General features: G+C 44.5%; 1 protein-coding gene across 2 annotated transcripts; it reads right to left on the reverse strand.

Moving 5' to 3' along the window:
- Nucleotides 1–8,495: 8,495 nt before the first annotated feature.
- On the reverse strand, nt 8,496–20,913 carry HERPUD1 (homocysteine inducible ER protein with ubiquitin like domain 1). 2 transcript variants are annotated; one of them, XM_081922719.1, is made up of 8 exons: nt 20,674–20,913; nt 16,154–16,231; nt 15,980–16,042; nt 14,743–14,870; nt 13,439–13,546; nt 12,772–13,122; nt 10,983–11,088; nt 8,496–10,061 (listed from the first exon to the last, which is right to left on the reverse strand). In XM_081922719.1, the coding sequence occupies exons 1-8, from the start codon at nt 20,851–20,853 to the stop codon at nt 9,906–9,908; spliced, it is 1,170 nt and encodes a 389-aa protein (XP_081778845.1). In that variant the 5' UTR covers nt 20,854–20,913; the 3' UTR covers nt 8,496–9,905. The 2 variants fall into 2 exon arrangements, with proteins under 2 accessions (XP_081778845.1, XP_081778844.1); XM_081922718.1 differs by having other exon boundaries at nt 8,496–10,064; nt 20,674–20,912.
- Nucleotides 20,914–22,583: the final 1,670 nt, after the last annotated feature.

Raw genomic sequence — 22,583 nt, forward strand, 5'->3', positions numbered from 1 at the left:
CTCCTCCTCAGGCAGGACATGACCCACTTCCTTGCTTAAGACCAGCCTCTTTGTTTTTCTCACGTTCTTGCAGCCCACTTAACCCCTGCAGAACCATGACTTTGCCTGTCATACATCTGGAGCTGAATATGAATTAACTAAAATCTGTGCACATCCAACACACACTGAGAGCATGTGACTTCCCCCAAAGAATCCTGGCAAGGTAGTTTGTTAAGGGTGCTAGGAATGATAGCTCTGTAGGAGGGAACTACAGCTCCCAGGATTCTTTGTACTTTGTACTTAAAAGGCGCGATATGGATCTTCTCCAAGTCTCTACAGCAGGCTCCAGATGTTTTGGATGTCAACTCCCCTCCGCCCAACATGCTGGCTGCTGCTGCTGATGGGAGTTATAGTCCCAAACATCTGGAGGGCATCATGTTGGGGAAGCCAAACACTCTGTTCTCTCAGTGGCCAACCAGATCTCTCAATGGGAAGCCCCTAAAACAGGCACAAAGGTTGTCAATTTCCTTCTTAAATTGTGGTTCGTGTAACATCCGTTTGTGCATGTTATGCTATGGTTTATTTATTTACTGCTTTCTGGTCCAAAGGCCCACAAAGTCATGGACAACATATTAAAACAAAAGTAAAATACACAAAAGTTCAATGTATAGAATAAATGAATCAAAATAACAAACAATGACAAAATCAGCAGATACCCAGCAATCATATTTCGTGAGCTGCAACTATGCTTTCATCATGAACACAGCTCTCCAAAAATTCACATCCCAATTCAACGTCAGGTGAATTGACTTTCCCACTCAGACAGTTTTTCTGGTGCAGCTGAACACCAAAACCAAAGCAGCGCACAGAAACGCCATTTACCTTCCCGCCGGAGTGGTACCTATTTATCTACTTGCACTTTTTTTGGTGGAACAGGACCTTCTCTGTGGCAGCACCCCCAGTTGTGGGATTCCTTTGACTACAACACTAATGTTTATAATACTAAAAAAATTCCTTCCAGTAGCACCTTAAAGACCAACTAAGTTAGTTCTTGGTATGAGCTTTCGTGTGCATGCACACTTCTTCAGATACACTGAAGAAGTGCATCTGAAGTAGTGTGCATGCACATGAAAGCTCATACCAAGAACTAACTTAGTTGGTCTTTAAGGTGCTACTGGAAGGAATTTTTTTTGTTTTGACTATGGCAGACCAACACGGCTACCTATCTGTAACTGTGTTTATAATACTAACAGGCTTCCCTCAAAGGTTGAAGGCTCACCTGTTTCTCAAGTGTTGGAGGCAAAACCTAGTTCAGTTTCACCCTTCTTTACACCCTTATACAGATTGTTATTGTTTTCTTACTATTTTCAATTGCATTTTATGTATTTTGTTGTATGCAAACTGTTTTGGGGTCACTTCTGATGGAAAGCAGCACACTAAATAAATACACCATGTGGATTGTCTAGCATTTCTTTCTTGGAAAAAATCCAATTGGGAACTTCCAGGAATTTCAGCAACGTGATTTGAAAAAAGCACTTTCAGCTCCAGCAGAAAAAGGCCTGCACAAGAATAGCCTTATCTCTCTTCCTGCCATCAATGGCTTCTTGACTGCTAAATTGACTGAGAGTTTCAGATTGTCCCTGCTTGGTGTTTATAAATCTGCCACTATCTTCCTGCAAAGCCTTTCCATTGTCCGTGGAGTCCAGGGTGTACGAGCTCTCCATGCAGATCCAGCTCCAATTGTTGCTGTGTTCTGCTAAGATATCCTGAGCCAAAAGAGGTGAATGACTCCTGGCAACCTTTTACTGGAGAAACTGGCTCCCTCAGGCTTAGCAAAGGGTGGAGGAAAAGATGCCCAGAGCCTGGACTGAAATGGTAATATAACCTGGCCCTGAAAGTATCTGAATGAAATTTAAGTACAGTACAGTGAAATCTCAGTTTACGTAAAGTCCTCCTTACCAATGCTTCGGGTTACGAGCTCCGCTAACCCAGAAGTAGATGCTCCTGGTTGCGAACTTTGCCCCAGGATGTGAGCGGAAGTTGCATGGTGGCAGCGGGAGACCCCATTAGCGAAAGAGTACCTCATGTTAAGAACGGTTTTGGGTTAAGAACGGACCTCCGGAATGAATTAAGTTCATAACCCGAGGTACCACTGTATTTAACTGAATGATATCTCACTGTAGATATGCAGGTCTTTCCTGGGACAGAGTTTGGGGACTGATGCACTAATCCATGCTAACAAGCTAACCCTTGGGTCCAAGTCAAAGAAAAGTTAGGGCTCATCCACACTTGTTCTGCTTGTTCTGTGCTTTCTAGCTTTTTCATTTTCCCCGTCGCTTCCCCTCGGGAAACCTGAAATTTTCCGCTGAATCAAAACAAAGTCCATCGAGTTTTTGCAGATTGACATTTATTCCGATTCAGCGGTAAACAGTAAGTTTGCCTGGGGAAAGCGACAGGACAGAAGAGAAACCTCTCTGACCTATGCCGAGAAAGCATGGGACAAGGGCAATGAAACACAGACCAAATGGAAGTGTGGATGAGCCATCAGAGACACAACTAAAGGCACCTCGGACTCAATATTGACTTTTTGCAGTTAGAAAAGTTACAGGAACGTCACCAAAAAGTGTGTAATGAGTGAATGATTACTGAGAAGTCTCATAATCCCATCCCAATGCAAATTGGCATAAATTTGGGATGAGCACTCATTGCTGGACAAACTCTTTGCAAACAAATCTAAATGAATGCTCCATAAAGAGGAGGTTTAATCTAAATACCACACATAAGCTTTGGGCAATGAAATCAGGATGAGTGCTCAGTAAACAGACCATATAGAGGAAGCCAAAGGCTGTTTTCCTATGCTCATTTCTTTGGTTATGATAGACTTCTAAGTAAACATGCATAGGATTTTGCTACAGGTTCTGTAGAAGATGGTTGTAAGATGGTCACAGCAAGTGACTTCTCCCATTGATGTATCTTCACCTTGAGTAACTTTAGCTGGAATCCAGCCACTGGCTATAAAGTTTGCAGCTTTAAAAATAGCAATAATGCTTTCCAGCATTATCCTTTTTGTTCTGCTTCTGGAAGCAGACATCCTGAGTTGAAAGAGTGAATGGCCTCAGATACCCTTTTCAAGGGTTACTGCCGGACATTCACATCACTAAAGTGGGGGCCTGATCTTTCACTGAATTTGGAGGTTTGAAGAACAGGGTTTACACATGGTTCTTATAATCCAAGGGCAGTTTATTTTATTCAATGCAGCAAATTCTGTTACGGATTACATTTATTTAACACACACACACACTATGTATATGTATAGTTACAGAAGAAAGGGCTGGAGGGTAAGATTTCTCATATTGTACACCCACATAGCCACTGTGGTCCACTGATTTCAGTGGGCGACAAGCTACCCAACAATTGTGTGGGGTGAGTAACCACACCACGGGTTTTTAAATATAAATTAATATACTAGGTGCATCGGGAGGGTGAATGATTTTCATCAGGCCCACAAGGAGATGCTTCTGCCTGCCTTCTGCAGCTGTGTGCAGTAGTACAGTGGCAAATTCTTAAGTGCAAGGTCCCTTCATGATTGTCACAAATGCACCCCCTTCTAAGTTAATGAAACCTACTAATATTACTGTATGATCTTATAATTAAACATACTAATAACTGGGGATGCATTGCAACAATCAGTGCAGTTCCCCATGTGTTCCCTTGCAGCCAACACATACTAGTTTGCTGTGTACATACATGGGTAAATGATCTGGAGTGCGCCAATATCTCCTTTCAAAGTGACTTAAGTTGTGCTTTCCTTGTTGCACACCGTTCTCTTGAAATGAAAGCCTCTTGTGTTTCTAGCATTACCAAAAGCTTAGCTTTGGAGCATAGAGCAAATCCTCCTCCGTGTTTTCCCGACACATCTTCTCCAGAGTGACCCTAGGAGCCCAACATCAGCGGCTGACTCTTTGATTGGCTTTAAGGGTAAGAAAGCATCTTAGTGCCTTCATGCTGACTGGCTGGCACTAGGACCCTGGTGCAAAAACAGTAGCAGGTTTTCAACTCCCTGTGACCCCAGACCACTATGCCTCTGCCCCTGCAACAATGATTCTTAAGAGAGGGGGAAATATCCCATTGGCTTAAATATCTCCTTTCAAAACCGTTGGGATTTCATATAGGGATAAGGGTGATGCTTTGGTTTGCTTTCTGATGCAAGTTCACCTAATTTGCACTTCCAAAAAACCTTACACAAACCAAAGCACAGCTATCATTCAGAATCTGCTTTTCTCCAAATTTTGCAATGCAGCTGTATAACCAAAACATGCATTCAAAAAATACATATAGTAGAGGAAAGTTTAGATAAAGGTGCCTATATTATTGAAAATGCCATACAAAGGTGCATCATATCAGAGAAAACTTCTCGCAATAATGTTTATACTGGGAATGCTGACAAATATTAATGAGTATTGACTTTAGATGGCTTTGTTGTAACAGGTACAACTTGTTCCACTATGTCAGGATGACTAGACACGGGTCACACAGACCTCCTTGTAGGTCCCCAACTGGGAGTTATCAATCCCTGGGTTTGTTTTTCTGCTCAAAGGCCAGCCATGCAGTTCCCCTCAATGACAATAAAAGCTTCTCCCTGTCCATTAATCTAAATCACTGGAAGTTAGGCCAATAAGTCATTGTTGCTGAGCATCTGTTTCCTGAGATAATTTTTTATTTATTTCCAGGTACTGCAGAATAAGCTCTATTGTATTTTGCAGTGGTACAAGAGGAACACACAAATCAGGGCCAGCCCTGAGACACTTTGCCACACCAAATGACCCCAAAAGGTGCAGGCCAGGATCCCCGACCACATCTCAAAGCCTTCCTCATGCATGTCACAATCCACTGCACTGTTGAAGGGATTTGAGGTACATACCCTCATTATGGCATCGCTTTATACAGCATATCCCAATGCCAGCTTCCTTGGGTTCCTACTTCAGTGAGCCCAGCGATGCCATACAACTACCCTGAATCTCAGAAGCCAGAACAGCAAGAGGGATTGCTACGCAGTGAAAGCAGCAATCCCTCTTGCTGTTCTGTCTTCTGTGATAGCTGCGCAGCCTGCATTCACTCCATAAGACGCACACACATTTCCCCTTACTTTTTAGGAGGGAAAAAGTGAGTCTTATAGAGCAAAAAATACGGTATTTATTTCTGCCTCTCACTCCTATTTAGACTTCACCCTTCTACCATGAGCTCAGGGTAGTTTTCTTGTGGAGTGTTGTTTCCCACACTTTTATGCTCCCCACAATCCTGTGAGGTAGACTTCACACACACACACACACACACACACACACACACAGAGAGAGAGAGAGAGAGAGAGAGAGAGAGAGAGAGAGACTTTCTATTACATAGAAGAAAAATCAAAATCAAAGTAGCAGCAAGAAATGAGACATCTTGGGCTGGGATCCAGAAGACTGGTGGGAATGTAAGGAAGGGAAGAGACCCATGGCAGAAGTGGTACAGGAGACCAGAGTGCCTGGGAGTAGGAAAATAGACATCTTACCTTTTTCAATTGTGGTATAAGAGGTGTCCATCTGCCCTTCCACCACCCCTCACCTCTGTTCATCAAATCTTTACTGAAAGTAAATTGTTTCCATTATTAGTCCTTCTAGTAATCAATGTAGCAAGAAATTACACATCCTGGGCTGGGATCCAGAAGGCCAGTGCTCATGGGAGCAAGGGAAGCAAGCACCCTTGGGTGGCAATGCAGGAAGCCACTGGGCCTAAAAGGAAGTGAAGAAGCCTCCTGAGTGGGGGTGCAGAAGGCCAGCCCGCTGGAAGCAAGAGAAGCAAGTCCCCTTGAGTGGGAATGAAGAAGCCAAGAGATCACCACTCTTCCCCCAGATTGTGGAAGCCACATTTTTATCTGTCCAAGATTTGGAGAGCCATGCCAGCAGGCCCAAAGGATGGCACATAAAATAAAGTCCTTTTATCCGAAGAAGGAAAGTGGCCTCCAGATGTGGCCTCCATCTGCCTTTCAGCCACCCCAACCACTATCCATGAACCTTTTTCTGAAAGTAAATTCAGCCTGCAAAATGCCCATGTCAAGCCCTCCCAGGGAGGTTCACTGTTGTGCAACCTGATGAAGAGCTCTGAAAAACTCGAAAATGTGCTCACTGCTTGGAGACTTTCTGGTTGGCCCCAGTAAAGGAACTGACCTATTTTCTTATGAGCCAACACTTTTGCCCAGGTCCCCTAATCAGCTCCATGTGGAGGGCCTTGGGACAAGAATAATTCCCTCTTATTATCCACACTATGTAATATCCTAACTGCTCACAGGATAGGACCACAGCTCACTGGTAGAGTATCCAACTTTGCATTCAGAGGTCTTGAGTTCAAGCCCTGGTGTCTCCTGCTAAGACTGGCTAAGAAGCCTGCCTGAAACCCTGGAGAGCCACTGTCAGCGTGGACAATACTGAGTTAAGTGGCCCAGTGTCTGAGGCCGCATAAGGAAACTTCCTTCATCCACAAAGCTCCCTTGGCAAGGCTGTTTGGAGAGGTCTCAACAAGGAGGTAAGTTTCAAACACTGGAACCAATTCCCTCACAGAGGATGCTGTCAGCAGGAAGATCAAGGGGCTAACATATTCTATTCTTAAGACTTTTTAGTAAAGGAAAACTGGTTTGGGGGAGAGAAATAAATGACGGAAGCAGCAGCAGCAGGGGATGCATGGGGGCACTTAACCCTTTCTCTACCTGCTTGTTCCCACCAACACCATGGCTTTTCAAATGCTATTGTGTTCCCTCTCACATTTTATTTCCCCATGGCTTTACTTTAAAATAGGTTTTTTTGCGGGCAGGGTACCATTACATACATTTTTTGGGTCCCTGGAAGGCCAAGCATGTTACAGTGATTAGATTTCTGGCATTGGGACAGGGAGACCTAGGAAGTGCCAGTCCCTGCCCTGCCCTTAAAGCTCATTATTACCCCACTCAGCAGTTTCATGTAGATGCTGAACAACATGGGGGAGGGGGATTAAACTCTGCACACTGCAGGCTTCACAGGGCTGAGCAATACACCCATCCCCACCCCTGAGAACAATCATCCAAGTAGGACTGGAACCCCCTGCAGTGCTGTGCCGCCCACCCCTAACTTGGACAGCCACTCCAGCAGAAGAGCACTGTCAATGCTATTGGAAACTGCAGTAAAGATCAATAATTAATAAGGACATGCTTCCACTTTCTTTCTGCCAACAGAGCTCATCATAACAGTGCAGCCAAGGCAGTTTCAGTGCCTAAACCCAGATGGAAAGGGATCTAGGAAATAAAGTTTTATCCAAGAGCCTGAATCTGGCCATGAGCACCCGCTCAAAGACCTTGCCCAAAAAGGGGAGGTAAAATGAGGGTGAAACTTATCACAACCCTAAATTACTTGAAGGCAAGGAGAGTAGCAGCTCAGCAAGGCTGCTTTCAGGTCTTTACTCAATCTGCCACCTTGTGGTCAGTCAATCACGAGTTTGAGAAGTCTTCAGAATAAATGCCTGTGCTTTTGACTCAGACACAGCTACCCTGCCCAAGCTCCTTGCAGCCTGGAGGGTAATGAGCAAATGGCATCACCTCAACCAACCAAGTCCAGCTGCTAGGGTTGCCAAGGCTGGCCAAGTTATATTTATACCTGAGCAGAAAATTCCCACAAGAAATACACCAACAAAATTCATGACACCCCAAAAATCAGCAGCTGCCTTTTCATTTAGAGTTTTCTTCAATTGCAGACTCAGGCTCTGTTTTGAAAACGAAATGCTCCATTGTAATTATTTGTATATGTTTATTTCACAATTTTGATGCAAAACACTTTTGTTGCAAAGGGTCACCATCTGTTTACTGTGATCAGCCCAGAAAGCAGCTGAAACCCCCCCCCCCTGCAGATTCCACCCTCCAGGGGCCTTCAGCTGCATATGCACCTACAGCTGCATAGACCGTACCAACTTGGGGAGGGGGCAAAGGAGGAACAGTGGAAGATTTTGCCACATAGCTACTTGCCTGCATCTGCTACCTTCCCAAGGCAAGTAGCGAATTTCATGGCTGCATCCCACAAAATATCTCCAGCAGTTTGCCACTACTGATTGATGGTTTGTTTGTATGTACGACATGCACTTTATTTCCTCAATTGTTTCCCAGAGACTGGTGTTTTCTCTATCCTTACAAGTGAAGGACGGGAGCTTTTGTCGTCTTAGCAGCACAGTTCTCAACAGCCTTGCCGGCAGCACTGCCCAGAAAGTAATGCTAGCGTGTGATCCAGCAGGGCTCTTCTTGTCTTATTCATCTTATGATGAAGTACTGATGATAGCCTTCAGAATCGCAGACCTGGAGTAAAGTTGGAACAGACTGCCAGATAATTGAGCCAGGTAATGAGAAGTACAGGGAAAGGAGTTCAGATTCTCAGCCACTCAGTTATACCATTTGTCCTTAATGCCTGACTGGACAGTTTCTTGTACAGTTTTACCTGTGCATTGACCGACAAATGAACAGCTAGACAGCAATATCTAAGTTTAATAAAAGTAAGTCATTGCGTGTTAAACTTTGTTCAACAGATATTATACAAGAGAAAGTGGTCAGCTGTACAGATGAAGATGATATGAACTGAAGGCTTACAATCTGCAATAGGGAAAATATAAATTCAGCATCATTTGATATTCACAATGTATACGCAGGACAATGGCCCTGTGTGTCAAGATAATCTAAGAAAAATTATCCCTGAGCTGAAAAGATTCTCAATGCAAATTCATTAACTTCTAGGAGATGCACGCCAAAGATTAACAGAAATGGAGGTATCAGGAATGCCTCCTAAAGTATAAGGAGCAAAGGAAAAACATCTCCAGATCCCAAAGGCACAAAATATACTGCTCTTCAACAATTTACCCTAAAATGTGAATATGACATTTTCAATACCTATTTCCCTTCCCAGGTCTTCTTCATACTTGCATAGTTGCATGTTTATTTTAAAATACAAACCACTATAAATTAAGCTAGTAACATAATGCATGTTTTAGAGAACTTCTTCTGGAAGACTTTCTTTTTTAAAACCCATTTAATACAATGCACAAAAAAACAGAATGCAGAGAAATATTCCACTGCTGAAATTCAGGAACAGACAGATGGGCCATCGTCTTTCTAAGCCTTGCTTGCAAAAGACTCTAGTTTGCAGATATCTTGAGTTGTAAGGTGGTGGCAAAAACAGCTGACAAGATTTTTGATTAGATGCTTATCAGAAGTCCTAACAGAAAGCAGCCTAGAAGATTTTATCAAGGGAAAGAATGCTTGGATCTACATGATCACTCCAACTGATAAAACTGGGTGATAGTTCTTGACATGAACCTGTACATGTGGGTTGGTTGCTCTTGCTATACTGTTTAGTATAAAAAGCTCAACTGAATCTTCAGTAGGAAGCTATTTATGCAAACAGCTCCCTACATTTATTGAGTGCAAGCACAGCTTTTAATTATTTTTGGCATAAATCTTCCCTGTAAAACTCTTATAATACATATCTAGCAATTCACTGGTTGCGCAAGATACTACACTCAGTGTAATTAAAGCATGAGATACATTCCAACAGGAATCAAGTTACACCAGCAGAAGCAATGTGCTTCTCTCACTCTTGGTCCATCAACAGCCTTACTTGCATTCAGTACAGAATTGCACACTGCTGTAGGCCTTCACTCAATGTTTCCCATACAATTCACTGGCACTCTGTACTTTGGTCTTATGGCTGCTGCAATCTCTGTCTTTCGCTTCTGAAAGCAGAGTAATTCCTTTTCGTCCATTGGTACCAGGCCACTTCCAGCATTCAAACTGGTGTCCAGTCCAGTCCTTGCTCAGCCAAAGGTCTCACAGCAAACAGACAGCTGCAGTTTACTGGCTATTTGTGTGGCTAGGCAGCCAGCTAGTTGGCCACAGCTGGGGGTCCCTCAGGCAGGAGGGATGCAAAGAAAGTCTTGAAGAAAAGCCAGGCAGTGCTCATGAACGAAGACGGTGCTGGTTGACTCTCTGGTGTGGTGTCAGGTGCCTCCATTTCACCCTGACCCCCCGCGTTTTCCTCCTGCTAAACCAAGGAAAGAGAAAGATGTAATAATTCCCTGACAGGATCATCAAATGACCTTCTCCTGCAGCACTACAGCTTTCTTCCTGGGTAGCTTTAGATTTGACACTGGCAAATATTACCAGTTGTGGGTTTACTTTGTCATAAGTCACATGAATTAGATATATTTGGCTAGCCAGACTCTGTGGAGGGAGAGCACTTCATGAAAGGACCTCATTTGAAGCTGGGAGCAACCTGCTCTCCAAGCATGTATTAACAACATGCAGGATCCAAAAACCATTTCTGAGATAGCACACAGCTGCTGCATTAATTCAACACATTACAACTCATTTAACGTTAGCAGTGACATCTAGGGCCTGGGAGATGGACATTTTCCATCATCAGGTCTCCAAAGCCTTCAGTCAACAGGAGCTGGAGATGGTTTACCTGCCTGAAAAAGGAATGCCCCACCCCAGAAGGACCAAAGTATGTGGTGCTGCCCAGCACTGGGTCTCACATACAAAGCATGGAGCGCATTATGTGGTACAGTAGAACCAGCACCATCAAATCAGGAAAATGTCCGACAAATGATTCAACACCTTGATTTATCTCAAGTTCTACAACATAATTTTAGCACGTCGACTGTGTTAAGTGGAAGCCAATACCAAATGTGCACTTTGCATCCTAAATTATTTTGTCACACAGAACAATTTACAGTACATAAGCGGCAAGCCACTTAAGATATGTGGACAGAATATACAGAGGTGTTTTAGAAACAGTACTGAGGCAATGCTGAAACCCTAAACAAGCTTAATTATCCAGGAAGCAAGTCCCTCTGAATGAGTGGCATTCATTCTGAGCTGCTTAGGTTTGGGCTGGAAAGTTCATCAGACCATTCAAAATTGTGCTTATGAATGAAATTATATCCTGTTAGGAACTTACCTGTAAATTATTGTTTTGGTCTTGGTTAACAGCTGCTTGGAGAGGAATATTGTTCTCAGCAGGCTGAGCTGGCCTCCTCCTGAAAGGAAACCATCCAACCTGGTGCCTGAGAAGACAAAACCAGTGAGGTATAAGACAGAATTCCAAAAGGAAGTCTGAAAAAAACCCTCTGTCAGGATAACCCATCTGGCATGGCAGAGTCTCCATTCAATATTCAAGGACAGGAGGAGAGCAACTGACTTAGCCCCTGCTGTACAAGCCTTTCCAGTTATTTCATAGAAGACAGATCAGAGTTCTGTGCACTGCATAACATCCGTAATGTGACTTTCAAGGTGGGAAATGTTATTTCCCATATATGCCCACTCAACTGCTTCCATCTGCATAACTGGCACAGGTGTTTTTAATCTTCGGATGGGAGCCACCCAGAGTGGCTGGGGAAACCCAGCCAGATGGGTGGGGTATAAATAATAAATTATTATATTATTATAATACTTGTAGCCACACTAAAATACCATTTTCTTACAAGTACACTTTGGAACTCCCTGCCTATTGATATCAGGCCTATCCAGACATGTGGAAGTTACGTTTCATTTCTTTTTAGCAGCTGATTGCAATCATCTTTTGAAACTGTTTAATAGGTTTTAATTGTTTTATCAGTAATTTTATTAGTTTTTTATATTTTTGTAAACTGCTGAAGAGGTTTTCCTTTTTTTAAACAATCAAGCGGCTTATAAATTTTGCTAAATAAAAAAGACCAAAGACAGTTATTTTGTTCAAATCAGTGTCGCTTTAAAGGGCTGCCAACATAAACTGAATGGCTGTCTACCCAAGTTTACCAACAAACTGCAAAAGCTGAGGAGCTTTTACTGTTGCTAATGTATAAAAACTGCATTCAGTAAAGAGCTGTCTGTGCTACAGTCCCACAGGTGAGAAATACATACAAAGGAGAGGACAGTTTACTAGGACAAATTCAGACGTCAGTGTTTAGCCTACAGTTCTTGTATGTGCAACAGTGAAAATGAGCGACAGGTTGCAAAACAAGATACTTTTTACCTGTGGTGCATGTTTCCTTTTAAACCCTCACAAGTGGTATTTTAGTAGATGTTTGAAGTACTAGCCTCCTTACAACTATTTAAAGGGAGCTGCAGAAATATGTCCAGGGGAGTTTGTGGGCCAGCTCAGATAAAACAGGAAACCACAGTTTAGCTTTATATAGAGAGGCCTGCTCACATATGCTCCCTGCCAGCCATAATAGGAAATTTTCACTTCTTGTTGTAAACCACGGTTTTCTGTACCAAAGCCTACCAAGAAATAAGCTTAGCGGAGCAAATAAAATTGTGGTTTATGATCCCAACACGTTAACAAGTTATGGCTAAAACTAAGCTGCCCTGCCCTCCACTTTGGATGTTAATGATATTTTGTCAACCAACCATAGGTTGGAGGCTGTTGCTTTGCATCTAGGTCCCCAATGGCATCTCCTGGTAGGACAGGCTTTCAGCCCTGCCTGAAATACTGGCAAATGACTGCCAGCCAAGGTAAGACAATACTGAGCTAGACTGACAGGGTCTGGCTCATATATAAGGTAGCTTCCTGTGTTCTTAGGTGGTATGTTCTCGCTATCTTCTCATGGCCAGGCTGAGCAACTGTGCAACCACGAAGCCTTGATCACAGTTTGACATCATGTCCACACTTGGCCACTAGTCTCCCCCAGCAGAGACTTATTTTAAAATAATGTGCACCAAGATTAGTGGTAAAACGTGAGAGATAAGATGAGGCCGCAGAAACTTACAGGTACATCAGCAGGGTGCCCACCATCACCATGAGAAGCCTGCTCATACTGGAGTAGAAATACACAATGTTGATGAAGACGTAGAAGAGGGTTGCTGAGTAGAGCCAGTCCAGCCAATCCCGATTGCCACCTTCTTCTTCTTCTTCCATCAAAGCCCCTCCCTGGGCATTCATGCGAAGGTTCTGGTTCACCCCTGGGTTTACCTGAGGGGGAACGTTTTGATTTCCGGCCTGGTTTTCAGCTGGAAAAGGACCAGAAAGAGGAGCTGGGGCCGCAACCGGGGCTGCAACTGGGATCTCCTGCGTACTTCGTGTAGAGGATACGTCACCAGAAACAGCACTGGCAGCCATGCTAGATGCAAGATAAAAGTCGTGAGCTCAGTTAGAAAGCTGGTGAGAGCTTGCTCAACTTTGGTGTGCATGAAACAAATTGGCAGCCTCAAAATAGCAAGCCAACAACAGGAGCACTTCAAGGGTGTATTTGATTCAGTGAATCACCAAGGACCACCGTAGCTTATTTGTGCCAGGGGTTTGATATAGGCTAACACTGAATACATACAGGCGAGAGCCCTAGCTTTTCAGCCACATCACACCAGTATGCAAATTTGTCAAAATGCTTGGGATTTAGCTCCTTGTAGAAATAGATCACAATGAAGACAGCAACTTACTATTGCATGTAGTATTGTCTTGCATAAAACTGATGGAACCAGAACTGCAGCATGCGGTATGTTGTATAGGATGAATAGCCTTGAAAGCAGTGCTGCGCCGGTGCAGATCTGATGCAGAGGAGAAGAAAATATGCTTAATCAGGACAGGCATACTATTTTTTCTCCCTTGCCCTCACTGAAAATTATATGGCAAGGATTTTGTAATGCTGTACCCTCCAGGCCAAGGATGTTTTATCAGCATTTAATCTTCAGGCTATTGAAGTGGAACAGAGAATGGACTGGCAGGGTTTCTGCTCTGGTAAAAGACTTAACTATTTGTGGCTCCTCTCTCTAAGCTCTTTCCATTCCAGCTGTTGGTTACATAGTCCTTACAACAAGGAACTCGTCCCTGGGTGTCCTTCCTCGCCCTCCCTTCTTCCCCGATCCTTGTGTGTCAGGCCTTTTAGATTGTAACATTTTAAGTAAAATGCATCACCAACGAATCAGAAGGAAGAATTAAACTGTGCTGCAGTCAAAGTTCCATTGGGGAAAACATGCTGATGTACTGGGCCTCATGTTGCTGAACCACAACTCGCATCACCCTCAAGAAGAATGACCAATGATCAGGAATGCATGAGCTGTAGTCCAACTTCTGGAGGGCCCCAAGTTGACTATCCCTATACTAGGGGCTCAGGAGTCTTTGGTTTGGCTTGGTAGCCAGCTGCTAGTTATGCTCACCACCAACTCTCTCTCTCTCCTCCCCAAGGCCTCTTACATGCCAAGCAGGCTTGCAAGGAGAAGGCAGGCATTTATTTACAGTGGTATCTTGGGTTACATACACTTCAGGTTACAGACTCCACTAACCCAGAAATAGTACCTCGGGTTAAGAACTTTGCTTCAGGATGAGAACAGAAATTGCGCGGCAGCGGGAGGCCCCATTGGCTAAAGTGGTGCTTCAGGTGAAGAACAGTTCCAGGTTAAGAGTGGACCTCCAGAACCAGTTAAGTTCTTAAACCGAGGTACCACTGTATTTGCGCTGGGTGCTGGAGAAGATCAAAACCAAAGCCAAAGGCTTGAAGGAGAGACAGGCATTTCTCTCATTTGCACAGTTGTTCTTTGCTTTCCCCAAAGTGGTACCTCACATGTGGAGTTAGGGTGCACTGCTAGGCACCCATTCCAGTAGTGGGCCAGTGGCACCAGCTGCTGCCAAGAGAGTACATAGATGCCATCTCAAGGGCACACAGATTCAACAGCAATTTGTCTGAACAAGCAGGCAACAGGTAGGTACCCGACAGGCAGAACCGAGCCACTCACACCACACTTACCTATTGCCAGCATTCTCTGCTGCAAGGGGCTGGTTGCCGAGGATGTCCGTCTGACTCAAAGCATGAACTGAAGGAAGCAAAGGCGGGGCTTGGCTAAAGGCTGCTGGCTGATGCTTGGCTTCAACAACCTGAGGAAAACATTGATCAGCTGAAACTTAAGAATGTGTCTGCATGGGAGCTTCTCCCTCCCTTTTGAGAGGATCTTCAAACAAATTGCGAGGAAGGGGAGGTATAACTTGTTCCCCCCATGGTTTCAACCCTGTTCCTTCCTCTCCCAAACACCACCACACAACCGCTCTTGGCTTGCCTTCACCTCATTTCTCCTTCCCTACACCACTTTCTGTGACAAGACTTTAGTAATTTGCCTCACAATTTTTCAATAACAACTCTTTTCTGGAAAAGTTCTGCTTGTATCTCTATTGCTCCCACCAAAGCACCTTATGAGGGCACTCTGCTACCTAAGTGCTACACACAAGTTGCTCCTGTTTCGTTTGGTTTCTGGGACAGTTCTACCAGACTGACAACAGAATAGCAGAATACAGCTGGGGAGAAGTCCCCCTGGCATCCAAATGAAATCCCCTCGTCAGTCACGTTCCCAGAGGGCCTATTCCCCAAACAGAAAGAAGAAGGTTTCAGGTGTGCAGACACAAATGTGCATAGCAAGTATGGTAACAACTATTCAAGTAGAATCAACTGAGGGGTGCAATATGTTTACATCCCAGCAACAGCTTTACTTCAACATTATGATAAATATAACCATCACACGGATAAAAGTGAAACCAGCAAGTTGAAATCATCACCCTTCTCTGTCCTTCCTATAGAGTTTATATCCAGAGCTAACCCATATCCCACTGGTTCTCTCCATTCCGCCAGGTAAGGGAGAGAACCATTACAGCTTATTTCTGAAGGCCACAAGTTTCAGAGATGGCTACTAATTTAGATGGTTTTCAAGCTGAAGCTCCAAAGTCTTTGAGGATGGGTGTGTCAATAGCATGACAGCTAAAAAAAAAGCTGCAGCAAAGGCACCAAACCTCTGGGAGTGGTTACCTCTCTTGTGGCCTAATAGTGAGCTTCCCAGGACTCTTAACAGATGCAAGTGGTGGACCTGCTATGGTTTACAGAGCAATGCAATATTCATGCTCTTACAAGGCTGTAGTAACAGCTCCAAGGGGAACTATAACTAAATTGTGGATAAATATAAGGTAGGAATCTGAACAACTTATCAGTTTATAAATACCTTCACGCCTGTTTCTTGCAGTTTTGAGTTGCACACCAGGTGGAGAGCATGCACCATATCCTGCTGAAATATAAACCAAAATAAGTTTCAAACAAGAGTTCAGTTTATTGCATTTACTTGCTGATCCACTAGAGTTAACAAAAGCAATGCTAGTAGCATGCAGCATCTAAGTACCTTGGCAAGCACATCTCGCAGGTAAAGATGGTCCTGTAACAGCTTCCCAGAATAAATCAGTCTCTGAACGTCTTCAGGCTTTAAGAGGAAGAGAACACAATGGTCAGGACCCATTCTGTTGAATTATGCAGAACAGCCATGCACAACTTAACATGTGCAATATTTATTTATGCAACTTCCATCTAAACAAAGTACCTTTGCAAACAACACAAAAACAAAAAAACCACAATTGTCTGATTTGGAGTATTTACATTCCATCCTTCTTGTAGCAAACTTATTTGTAATACAAAGCTACTGCATGAACAAGTTATGCATTTCAGCATTTCTGAGATCCTCAATTATAGTAATGCTTGGAAACTACTTTGGATTTGCTTGCTGGACTTCTAGGAGGCAGAACAGATGAATGCTGTCAGGTCAGAGAAGACCTTTTTGGGACACATATTCCCAAAAAACTGAAGATGTAGTTTCAGACGTACCCACATCTAAGAACTCCACACCTGCTTCATCAACCTGGTGACTGAGTGAGAGTGAAAAATAAGACTGCACTTATATTATGGGGCACAAAGTACAACCCTCTAATATAAGCCAAGATACTGATGTTGATAGACAAGGTGCCCACCATCAGCAAGCCTTTAATTCATTTTTTAGCCCTAGCTTAGTGTTCTTGCTGTTGCTAAGAACTGGTTCCAGAGTCCAGATAATAACACCAGTTTCTGTTTATATCCGGCAGTTGTAGAAATTTCATCAACAAAACTTTGAATCCTTATTTTGTGTTTTTGACAAGGGCAATGGTCAGCCACTTGTAAATTCAGACCAGAATGTCCACTTTGACCAAAGTTCTACCTCCAGTTAACTATGAGCAACCTTGGCCAAGTTGACAGAAGCCAGTATCAATCACTATCTCCAGTAAGGAACCATATTATAACTCTTTTCTCTAATTAAAAATAGGATTTCTGTAGGACTATTTCAATCTCAGAATTACCGGTAACCCCCTATTTTGCTCTTAAGTGAAATTAACTGTGCCACACTTCTTTGAAATTGCAGTTCTTGTGAAGAAGTCATCTGACACCACAGCATTACTGGAAATTTCAAACTGGCCTGACTGAAGTGTTATGAGAGACAAATTTACTTGCTGGAGGGTCGAGTATGAATTCCATGGCAGGAGCCCCCACCGCTGCAACCATGCTAGCAGAGGGAATGGATGTGAAGGCAAATCCTTTTTCATTGTTAGAAAATAACAAGGTAAGTTTTACTTATCTATAAGATAGAGTGGGTGGCATCTTCTGGGGGTGGGTACTCAATGCACAGGAGCATTTAATTTAATTTTGATGTACACTAGCATGTCCCAGTACCTAATCTGGGAATTAGCATATTTAATTTTTATTTTAACATACCATATTTTAACTGCTGTGCCAAAATGTATCAGTCATGTTCAGTGTTAGAAACTGAGATATGAGAGCTAGGAGCTAAATGGCACCTTAAACCTAGGTTATGGGCACAACAATGGAAAGTCTAGGCATACTTAGCTGAAAATGAATGAACTGCAGTTAAAGTCTTATGTTCATTTTTCACATGGTCTAGTCCTTATCTAAAGACTGCAAAAAACAAAGCCATGCTTCCCCTGCCTGCCCCCCTAACGTTCTTAAAGAGGGTCTCTTCTCCAGTCTTCAGAGAATAGCTGGAAGTGGGGAGACAGAAAAAGGTCCTCCTTTCCTTCCACTCTGCAGTTTTAATCTGAAATCTTAGGCGCAGTACTGCACCCAGAGCTCAGAAACTGCTTGTGCTAATGAAATTCTTGTCGCAAAATGCGCCTAGCACAATGGGAGGATCAAACGCTGGTCATGTCATTCTTGTAAACTGAATGAAGAATAATATAAACTAGACTTACTAGCTGGATCCATCTTTTCTTGTTGCTAACAAACTAAATCATTGTGAAGTAGTGTCAGTATCAGACCAAAAGGGAAGAGTTAGTTTCAGAACGTTTACGTGGCTGTCCCAATCTGTTTTGAATTCAAACACAACATTTGCTACTAGTTGTACTGGAGAAAAGCAGCACTAATAACCCTTTTTTGGCTTTTCAAATCATCCTTGCCAAAATAGCAAACTGGTCTACCAGCTGGGTCATTTGCATTGCAAAGAAAGTGACAAAGTACTGCTGCTTCTTAATCTGAAAAATAGAATGGAACAAAAATAACCCCATATGTTCATTAGGGGATTTTTGCTGCTTTAAGCTTCTTCAGACAGCAGATCTCTGATCATTTATTGTAAGCCACAAAATGATGAAGTCATTTGCCTTGGCCATGAATTCAGCAATTTCAGCATTTGACATCCAAATGTAATAAATCAAGAGCGACAAGTGAGTAAGACCTAAGCCCTATTGCATCATCTGTTTGGCAGAAGAGTAAAAAAACCCTGTTCAAAGAAGCTTAAGCTCCCAGAACAGAATGACCAGCTGCCAAGAGGTGCCCAGACTGTTTGGTTATGTAACACTGCTTGCTGATGTGGAGGGAGCCTTTTGCTCTGGGCATGGGTGATGGAAAAAAAATCACATTTGGCAAAAGCAATACATCACCCCAGTACTAAGCGGATAAACAGCAATGGGGGACAAAGGTCAAGATGATCACAATGATGACTTTAATCAAAATCACCACATTGCAGTTGCAGGCATTCTATGCTCCAAAGTCTGTTAAAACACTACTGGCAGCTTCCTAGTCCTTGGTGAGAAATGTTAAGATTCCAACTGCTGCTATATAAAGGCCTGTTTAGAGAGTAAGTACAGGCCAAGATGCCTGGAGAGAACATGAATAGGAAGAAAGCTGCAGAAACCGGAGATACCAGCCTAAGCAGAAAGAACAACTACGAAAGGAGGGGGGAAGTGGATGAGGAAAACGAAATAAGGTGAGAGGTAGAACTGGGGAAGAACAAGCCAATGCAGCGAACGAACACTGGACCACGGGGACAAATGTCTCCTTGGCCATGAAGGTCACAGAGGCACCTTGAGCCATTCTCCACCCCACAACCTAACCTACCTGCAGGAAGAAAGAGCAGATATCACTATGTACTCAGATCACTGGAGAAAAGCCAAGGTACATAATGGATACATAAAAAAGCAAACAGAAAACAGAAAAAGGCCTTTGAGCGTGAGAGATAAAGGCTTCAAAAATCAGTGACTGGGGAAGAGTTGAAAGAAAGGAACTATGGTGAATAGGGTGGCAGGTACCATGCAAACCACTTTGAGGTGTTCTCCCGCAATCAAGTGTTGTATAAATTTCATGAAATAAATAAAAATGAGTAATACAAGAGCAAGCTTAATCTTTTCATAGTGTTAAGAGTGCTGCTACATCAGATTGAAGGCCCTGCAAGTTCACTTGACAGTTCAGTTGACAGTAACCAGCCAGATGCCTATGGGAAATCTTTAAGTGGAATAAAAGCGCAACTCCATAAGTCTCCCCAGCAACTAATATTCCATCACAGAGAGAAGATCTTAGACAACAACCAGGTTTATCACCAGCCACTCCACAGCAACATAGAACCTCCAGATGCAGAGGCAGTATGCCACTGAATACCAGTCACAGGAGAGCAACTGCAGGAAAAAACTTCTGCCTTCATGCCCTCCATGAAACAACTTGTTGGTCACTGTACGCGGCAGAAAGCTGGGCTAGAAGGGCCACAGATGTGATCCAGGAAGCCTGTCATTCAAGGCCATGTTTGGTTTCAGAGTCCTAAATTTTCTAAAAGGAGGGTTGTGGGAAGAGATTAAAAATCAATCTCCTGCTCTGCTTAATACAGTGTAGTGACTAGAGTGGGGCCTGGGAGATCAGGGTTCAAATTGCCACTGGGCCATGAAGCTCTTACTGTGTGTGACCTTGGGAGCCAATCACTCACTCAACCTACCTCACAGGGTTGTTATGTGGATTCAATGAGGAGAGGGAGAATCATATGTACCACCTTGAGATCTTTGGAGATGATGCTGGGGCATAAATGCAAATAAACAAACATGCAGCCCTCTAGATATTGTTGGACTACAGCTCCCAACAGCCACAGCCAGCGCTCCCGGGGGGCGTTAGGAGTTGTAGCCCCAAAATCTGGAAGCCCCCTGCATTGGGGAAGGCTGGCTTAATAGTATTATTTACGTCCGTCCATGCCTTCAGCCTCTGGCCCCCGCCCAGTCACTATCAAACATTACTCTCGCCCCTTTAAAAGTTCCCATCTCCCAATTTCAACCCCCAAGCCGCCAGCAATAGCCGAGCTCAAAGGCAAAAAACCCCCAGCCTGTCCTACCTGGCAGCTTCCGAATTAGGCTGCGACTGAATTTGGAAGCTCCATAGGAGAGAGTTTTCTCAAACAGAGCCTCCCCGCTCAGGAGCAGTGTAGCCCGTAACAGATTTTAAATAAGGAAGGAAGGAAGGAAGGAAGGAAGGAAGGAAGGAAGGAAGGAAGGAAGGAAGGAAGGAAGGAAGAAAGAAAGAGGTGGGGAAGTGCCGTATGAGGAGGACGAGAGCGAGTCTTCGCAGACTCACCGGGGCATCCGGGTGGCAGCGGCGGAGCTCAGCCTTGAGGCGACGGACGCTCCACGAGCGCTGGGCGGTCAGGCGGAGGTCGGGGTGCCGCTGCGCGGGGCTCTTGACCACGAGCGAGACCTCCTCTCCTTCGGCCTCGCCTCCCGGAATCCGGCCGGGCCCTACCGGGGCTTCCGCCATCGAGTCTCCGCTTCTAATTCTCGCTTCCACCACTCCAACAGCTGCGCTTCACTTCCTCATCCGCGGCCCCCTCCTTATATAGCCTCGCCCTCCTCGCGGCGCCGCTGTGGCCTCCACGGATTGGCCGCCGGCTCGAAACGTGGGCCTATCGGAAGCCGCCTGTCTGTCCGGAGGCAGATGGAGGGGTAGGAAAGAGAGCCAGGCCTATCTGGGCGTGGCCAAAGGAGGAGGCGTGGCCAAAAGGGGGAAGGAAACAAACTCGGCCGGGACCTGCAGTTTTCTATGTTTACATGTCACGTTATGCCTTGTTTTGCCGTGGGATCGTAAGAAGCTCCTTTGTACTGAGTCAGAACCTTAAGTGCATCTAGTACTGTCTACACTGACCGGCAGCGGCTCTCCAGGGTTTCAGTCAGGGTGTCTCTCCCAGTCCTGCCTTGAGATGCTGCCATTGGGGGTTGAACTAGTGATCTTATTCATGCTCTACCTCTGAGCTATGGGCTTGTACCTAAAAATAAGTTTCTAGTCCTCATGATTCTAAAATGAAGGGGGGCTGATTTTTAAATAAGCATCGCAGAAGTTGCCTTTCACCATTGGTCCATCAAGGTCAGTAGTGACTACACTGGCTAGTAATGGTCTCCAGGGTTTCAGACAGGGTGCATTTCCAACCTTATCTGCAGATGGTGGGGATCGAACCTGAGACCTTCTGCATGCAAAGCAGATGCTGTGCTACAGCCCTCCCTAAGAACATAGTAACCTGCCTTATACTATTAGTCCATCTAGCTCAAGGAGTTGGGATCAAAGGGCGCAAGGCTGTTACCTCCTTCTTACACTGCCCTCCCCAGCCTCTCAAAGTGGCGCAGGGGTGGCTCAGGGAGGATGGCATGAGTGGCCTCCTGGGATGATTGTCCTGGCAGCCCCCCCCCCTCAATGCTACACGCCTGGGGGAGAGGGCTCTTGTGCGCAAATCCTGCTTGCTGGTTTCCCACAGAAATCTGCTCAGCCACTGTGAGAACAGGATGTTGGACTGGGTGGTCCATTGGATTGATCCAGTGGGGTCTTCTTATATTCTTATGCTTTGGAGCATATGAGCAAATAGGTTTTGAGAAGAGGGGAGAATGATTTCCTGGTTCAAAATGGTGTGAGCAAGAGGCATAAAGGTAAAGGGACCCCTGACCATTAGGTCCAGTCACGGACGACTCTGGGGTTGCGGCGCTCATCTCGCTTTATTGGCCAAGGGAGCCGGTGTACAGCTTCCAGGTCATGTGGCCAGCATGACTAAGCCGCTTCTGGCGAACCAGAGCAACTCACGGATACGCCGTTTACCTTCCCGCTGGAGCGGTACCTATTTATCTACTTGCACTTTGATGTGCTTTTGAACTGCTAGGTTGGCAGGAGCAGGGACCGAGCAATGGGAGCTCACCCCGTCGCGGAGATTCGAACCGCCGACCTTCTGATCGGCAAGTCCTAGGCTCTGTGGTTTAACCCACAGCACCACCCGCGTCCCACAAAGGCATAGGTATAGATTAATTAAGTGCTAGGGAGTGGAAAGTCCAGTGGTGTACTGGGGAGCCATCATGCTGGTGGTAGCTCATGTTTTGCATGCAGAAGGTCCCAGGTTCAATCCCCAGCATCTCCAGGTAGGTGTCGTTCTGAAACCCTGGAAACCATGTCTGGAACCTTTCTGTGTGGAGAATGCTGAGCTGGATAGATTTAAGACTGATGTAGCAGAA

This window comes from Podarcis melisellensis, assembly GCF_964234715.1.
Source record: "Podarcis melisellensis genome assembly, chromosome: 8".
Taxonomy (NCBI): Eukaryota; Metazoa; Chordata; class Lepidosauria; order Squamata; family Lacertidae; genus Podarcis; species Podarcis melisellensis.

Bases quoted from the DNA above. Each gene is read 5' to 3' on its own strand.
- HERPUD1 (XM_081922718.1), bottom strand. From the start codon at position 20,853: ATGGCGGAAGCCCCGGTAGGGCCCGGCCGGATTCCGGGAGGCGAGGCC. The intron at 14,871-15,979 runs GTATTTATAAAC...TGTTTTCCTCAG, and splicing joins TGCAAGAAACAGGCGTGAAG to GTTGTTGAAGCCAAGCATCA. The intron at 11,089-12,771 runs GTAAGTTTCTGC...TTGTCTTCTCAG, and splicing joins GGCACCCTGCTGATGTACCT to GCACCAGGTTGGATGGTTTC.